The sequence below is a fragment of the Pyxicephalus adspersus genome, chromosome 10, assembly GCF_032062135.1.
Source record: "Pyxicephalus adspersus chromosome 10, UCB_Pads_2.0, whole genome shotgun sequence".
In the NCBI taxonomy this organism is placed as follows: Eukaryota; Metazoa; Chordata; class Amphibia; order Anura; family Pyxicephalidae; genus Pyxicephalus; species Pyxicephalus adspersus.
The window spans coordinates 13,355,453-13,362,483 of record NC_092867.1 but is presented as its reverse complement, the minus strand read 5'-3'; the positions used below and the strand labels follow the sequence as shown (position 1 = coordinate 13,362,483).

The following is a 7,031-nucleotide window of genomic DNA, read 5'->3' as shown; positions in this document are numbered from 1 at the left end:
AACAGTGACTGTAACCCTTCAATGTTAAAGCAGAACCAAAGTTCCACTTGAATAAATTGCGATCAGGCAGGGCTTTATTACAGAAAGGGACAGAAGGGACAGACATGTCTCTTCTGTATTAAGCATTTTTACCTGCCTGACCTCAGATAGAATAAACTCCTGTGCATCTGCAAGGGACAGGACAGTAGTACAAGAGGTTTGAAACAAGCCCCCCCCCACCACACACACACTGTCCTTTCTAACTGCTGGTACTGTGACATAATTCATTCTCAGATCCCACATCCTTAGATCCCAGCAAAGCTTCTAACATCAGTTTTTAGTTGGTTTCTTACAACTTAGAAACTCCAGACGAACTCCAGTGGCACCAACAGTCATACACAGCTTTACAGGCTCCTCTCCTGTACTAAATACGCTTGGTGTAATTTAATGCACACTGTGAGAGTCTCATAGTTCATGAGAAGCTTCAGCAAGTTAGATAGAGCCACATTTCCTGTCTGCAGGATGTCCAGCACCATCTAACCCCTCCTTCCCCAACCTGATTATTCCTGGCCTATCCTTTTCATTCACTGGATTTCAGTTCTTTCGATCAGACAGTGAATGTGCTGCTATGCATGTATCCAGAAGATCAGTTACTTACATGGGATGATCTGGATGACTCTGGCTTTCTTCATGTTTGCTGGCAGGTTTCCAGTCCTCATGTTCTCTTTCATTATTCTGACATTTGTCAGCTTCTAGAAACACAAAAAAAATCCCATTTTAATCGTTTCCCCTAATGCCTCAAAACTGAACCAGAACCCTGTTACTCTGAACTAAATTATCAACTTGTTTTGTTGTATTTATAAAGTTTCTAGATTTTCATTTTGTTTTGTTTTTCAGATTTACCCACTATGAAGATTATAAAGTCTTCTTTGCGTTCTGTGTCTTTGCTGGAGGTGATCCACTTATGAACAAATAATTATTGGCTTTGCAATGAATGTATTCTATGACTGTGGTATAATATTAGATTTTAAGCTCCTCAGGGGTGGGGACTGCTGCAAATACCTCTTCAAGCATTTGTCACCACTTTATAAATTAATAAAAATAATACAGTACAATTAAATGATAATTAACAATTGTGTGTTGGGGGGAGCTTAGACCTTAGTTAGCGAGTCAGGCACCTAGAAGCAAAGAGAAACTATTTAACAGGTATACTAGTTGGATTTTTGTTGACAAATCAAAAATATAAATCATCCTATATAGAGCATCTGCTATTGAAGGACACATACTAAGGGAATGAATGCTGCCATTGTTGATTACATCTTTTAAAAATTGTGTTATCCAAATGCTTTAGTGCTAGAGATTGAATATACATGGCAAGAGCAGCTCCTCCTCTTTCGCTCAGCTGATATTTCCTGCAATTTAAATGGCTGGTCTAAAATCCAATTCAATCTTCAGTTTTAAATCAGCTGAATACATTCCAGGTGAAAAGGTGTTCACTGTCTTGCAAGTAGCCACAAAGTAGAAAAGCCTCCCCCTGCCAGCACCCTGCAAACAAGGATCAGTGCAGTGTAAAAGCAATAGTCTCCTTGCAGAGCTCCAACACACCCCGCCCAAAGCTCGCTAATCAGCTGGAAGCATGATCCTTTCTAATTTAAGAGCTATAAAAGTCTGACTCAGTAGGAGGTTGATCTGATCTCTGCAGTGAGACCACTGCTTCCTTAAAGCATGGGTCCTTCTGTAAAGTTGAAGGCGGGGGACAGGCTTGTTCTAACTAACCTGCAGCTGCTATAGAAGAAAAAACCTTTTGTTTTAATGCACCCAAAATGTATTTAGCTGAAACTGGTGGTTCGGTTGGGGTGTATAGAGCACAGGCATGAGATGGCTGCATGTGACATTGGCCCATGGATGAGCAGGACAGCTGTGGATTCCCATCAGACACACACTCAATGTTACTCAGTGACAGTATCTCTGATGGACATGTAAATGTTTTCACTTTACAGAGAAGTAAGCTGTCTCGGTCACACAATGCAGAGCTTTGTAATGGAGCTGTACTCTATCCAGCTGGCATCGGCTGGTATGCAGCAGTAAAATACTCAGCGTATGTGTAACACAAACCCGCTGTGCAAAAGGCAAATCCAATATTATAACTACTACCGGCTGAAGAGCTGGCACTGGGATCATAATATAACCATCGCAGTTAACCTTTTAAAGGCATTCCAATAAACCCCCTCCCCCAAATGAAAAATAAAAAAAGCAGATGTTAATGTTAAGTTGATTACTAATTACAACCAAAAACATTAATGGTATTATTATTGCAGCATAATAACCTAAAACAAGCAGCAAAGATATGCACACATTATTAAAAATGGCAACAAAAATTCGGTTCCGGTGTTTTTATTTCTGCAAGTAAAATTGGGTTTGTTTTAGTTTTAATATGTTTACCAAGTAGTCTAATAGATCTTATTTTCCATTACTCAAATACAAATCATTTAACACAGTTTGCTTCCATGACACCACAGCATTATGGGATGGTGCTGGGTCCTCATAAAAAGTGTGAAACAAACTTGCGGTCAGAGACAGAAAACATGAGTTTGTTAAACACTTTATATGAGGACACAGCGCCATCTTCTGGCGGCCAACAACAATGTACAAAGGTTCACTTGACAGTTTTGCTTTAAGAGTTTGCAAGTAGGCATGATTTTTACTGCAGAAAAGATAGGTGATGTCCCTTCTGCAAAAAAAATACTTACCTGCCTGATCAATATTTTCTTTTAAAAAAATGATGAGTTGCAAATGTATACCTCATATGATGCTAAGATATGCCAAGTAAACTGGCATCCCCCATGGCTGCTGCTAATAAATAGGCACGTAAGATACATTATTCCGGCCTGGCCAAACAAGATGGCCAATGATCAGGACTCCGGAAGTGGAGCAGAAGTTTTTAAAATTACACTCCATGATTGTATTTATTCACATTCATTTTGTTGGCATTTCTATTGATTACTGTTTTGATTGTAAGCAGTGACAACATATTTTGTAGGTTTATACTCAAGTTTATATGCTGTAATAAAAATGCAAAACCTAAACCTACTTTAAACTCCTGCTCAAGGCCAGTTTTCTCAAAATGTGGTGCTGGGCTGTAGAGATTCTGAAGGTGTTTTTCTAAAGAGGCCACATCGAGTTCTGTGTCTCCATAGAGGTAGTATTCAAGTAAGGCTTGGTAGATGAATGAATACTGCATCTAAATAAGAGGATAGGGGTAATAAAATACAAAGAATATAGTTTAGAGATGCAGTTTTATTCCATTTTTAATATTTATAAGTGCCATTAATACATTTGTAGATAATTACTAACGATGCTATCATCTTCTAAAGTTCAGCACTGCTCTCCTGCCTCCTAGTGCTGGCATCAACACCACTCACTGCATCAATACATTGCAAGTGCAGAGTCTCACCATAATGCCTCCTCAGGTTCATAATACCCCGTACTCACAGTATGTTCTCAGTCTTCTATGATGCCCTGTACTGTGAGGTTAAAGGCTGAGGACATCTTGTGGCTTAATAAAGGAACTGCAGATAACAGTACAAGTGAATATTACAAATAGAGCTGCATTTTAGCACAACATGGGGCTTTATTAAAAAAAAGAAAATGGCATGAGTGGATAAGCATGTACAATATTGCCATTAACAAGTGCCCTTACCCTCATATTTAGTAACTGTAGGAGATGTTTACTAGAGCATCTTAACATGTGACATTGTTTTTAAAAAGGATGCCAATCTACCATACACTTTGAGGTTCAATCAAATAACTGGTGTTTGGAATCCATGTCCAAAGCAGGTCGGCAAAGTTCCATTGCCTTTAATAAAGCAGTGCACATGGCGGTTCAGAGGCTGCCTCACACAGCTGTCTCTGCAGGCATTGTGGAATCATTCATTTTCAATGCAATGCAGACAATGAAACATTAGATATTTCCATGAGAGCTGAAGCAGCAGCCTGCCACATTACAAGCATCTAGAGAGGTCAGTGATGATTTGGTTAAAGCTACTTTTATGCTAGTTAAGGATAAGTGAATGGTTCAACAATCGTATTTTAGGCACAGGTGCACATTAGGACATATATTCAGGTAGATCAATGCTACACGTGCATCCCACTTACATCCGTTTGAACCATTTGAGGTCGCTGGCTGCGGATTTTCAAAACAAAATGAAAGACGTCCACTTTCTTTTCTTCATTCATCATGTCTATAATGGCATCTATTACAATGAAGGTTCCCGTCCGCCCTACACCAGCACTAAAAAACACAAAGGTGCGCAGGTTACATGAACTGATCCTATTTGTCTTTGGGGTGCATTTATAAATGATTCCCCTGTCAATTCAACCTAGATTCACCTGTAAATTTGTTAGACTATATAGCATTTACTATTGTGACTGTTGTGCACCTTTAATAATTGACCACTAGGTGGCAGAATAAGACATCATTTTTATATGCATTGACACAGGAAGTGTGGAGGGAAAACTAGTAAAGCATTTTACAATTAAAAATATAAATGATTGGCCCAGTAATAGTACAAATAAATATATAAAATCAAATATCAAATAATTTGTCTAAAATACTTACCCTCAAGCCATCCTCAATAATAATTTATTTTTACCACTAGAAGGCGCCAGCCTCCTGGAGAGAGAAAGAGAGAACAGAGAGAGAGAGAGGGGGAGAGAGAAGAGAGAGAGGAGGGGGGGGGAGTGCAACAAGAAGAGTTGGAACATCCAAAATCCCTGATAACAGTAAGTACATCACTGGAGTGCACATAAAATGTCATAACCCTCCCCTATTCTGTCTAAAGCTGAGCTTTAAAGCAGTTTTTGTTTTTTTGTTTTTTATCTTACAGCCACATCCAGCTGATGTCTAGCAGCCTAATTGCAGCAATTTCAGTTCGGGTGGGGTGGGGGCTACAACTGTGCAAGAGTGACAGTGTAGCCAGGGTTCTGCTTTAATTAAATCTGCAGAAATAACAGCCTGAATTTGACTGTTTATAATGCCACCAACAAGTTATATATTATATAATTGCACATGGCAATATAATTAAAGTGAAGTGAAATCCAATTTAGCTTTAATTATATTGCCAAAAAATGTAAATGTAATTGCTTTTGTGTATGACATCAATTCCGTTTCCATTCCCTTATCATTCTTTCACAAGTTTAAATCCATTACAGGAATCAATAAAAGATCAATAACAAATATTAGTGAGGGCGGCCCAGCCAATCAGGATCACATGATGTATCCCCTCCCAAAGATATGACAGAAGGAAGCCCAAACAATACCCACTGTGGTATTACTTTTCACGGTGATATACTTTCCCCTGTACATGTCACTTCCTACATCGTTCAAACGATCGTATCTAGTGTGTGTACACTATTGGTGGATTATATTTGAACGATCGTATCGTAACAGCGTGTACAGAATCATGCACTATACGATCGTTCAAAATAATTGTGAATAATTGATGATTGGTCATTAATCGTTCGTTTTCTAACAGCCTTATTCTGACACCTTGGAAGACCAGTATCAAAACAGCACAGCAGTCATGACAGTAAACACTGCATCTTCTAACAAATAAACTACCAAATTTCAGTTGAATTGACAAGAGAATCATTTATGAATACATACCATAATGTTACAGTGCTTGTAATATGTCCTTAGGGTTAAAAAAAGTCAGACTAATGGCTTGCAGCGACATTCACATTTTTATTCATATTTGTCTCAGTGATAGGGTGATCACAACACGTTAGAAATCCTTTATATGATTTACAGCTATATATATGAATTGCTTGGAGTTGCCCTTTAAGTATGACGGGGAAAAAAGAGCTGAGTTTCCACTTTACAAATTAACAGAAATTCGTTAGACGGTACGTAACTGACTGAGCAAATCCCAGCTGACACATCTATAATTCAGAAAGTCCTTAGTTAACCTGAATAGAAACGCTGCCGCTGCAGCCCCCCTGCTGTACACGATGGGAAATCATCTCTCCTGTACAAAGATCTGAATATATAATAGGAATAAAGAGCATGGAGGTGCCATATCTGTGCCATGTGACCAATCAGAATTCAACAGCTTAGAAAAAAATGTAAGTTACGTTAAAAGTTAACACTTAACAGATTCATGAAATCTGCAAAGGTTTTATCCAGCCTTATATGTCTGCATTTATCTAAACAATATATAAAAGAAACCACAAAATTAATAATGGAATAAACAGATTGTTTATTAACAAGGAATTGTTATTATGACTCAAAGTAAGCAAATATTACTGCTACCCCCACAGTAGTAGTGGGGAACATATGCACCTGTGGAAACATACAAATACGTTTTTGCACTTTTTTTTTAAGTTAAAGTATTTTTTTAAACTTTTTAAGTAAATCGCAAGGCTTGGAACATGGTGGTGTCACTTAAATTGCAGGTGGAGGAGAGATCTGTGGCAATATGTCCCAATTTCTTTTGCAAAAATAAAATTCCTGGATTTTGTCTATTTTCACAGAGTTTAACATGGGACATTCCTACTTCATCCCCCAGAAGCTATTTTGTTAAAGTGGTTGTCCACTAAATGTTTTTTGTTTTCAATAGTATGGGAAAGGTTGGAAGTTGCTACACCATAAGCAGGTTGTGCAGCCTTTGTGCATTTTTTTTACCTGAAATGGTCTTTCTTGGCTTTTACAGGTACTGGAGCCCATTGAAAAAGCTGCACCGTTTAATTTACCTGGTATTTTTTTTAGTTATATGAGGTATCTGGTATATCTTACCTGCAGTGAACGACGATGGGTCCGGCGTGGGCAGGATTGACCGACTTGACTTTTTTAAGGAATTTCAGCATGCCAATAGGTGTGAAAGGCACTCCAAAGTCAGGCCAGCTGGTAAAATGCAACTGTGTAACCAGTCTGGGGGCCTTGCAGCCATCGTGAACCTGTATTGTAAAAAGTGAGAGGCAAAGATTAGATTTAATAAAGTGGTACTTGGTCTACATACAAAGAAATGAGGGAATTTGGAAAACAGTCACAGCTC

At 38.4% G+C, this 7,031-nt stretch overlaps 1 protein-coding gene across 1 annotated transcript in view; it reads right to left on the bottom strand.

The window, feature by feature from the left end:
* The window catches only part of PTPRE (protein tyrosine phosphatase receptor type E), a gene marked incomplete in the record, with an annotated part of 115,624 nt that overhangs the window by 17,159 nt on the left and 91,434 nt on the right, over positions 1 to 7,031 (bottom strand). Inside the window, 4 exon segments of the mRNA XM_072424695.1 lie at positions 638 to 731; positions 3,071 to 3,220; positions 4,135 to 4,270; positions 6,773 to 6,933. Coding sequence (XP_072280796.1) covers positions 638 to 731; positions 3,071 to 3,220; positions 4,135 to 4,270; positions 6,773 to 6,933 — 541 coding nt within the window.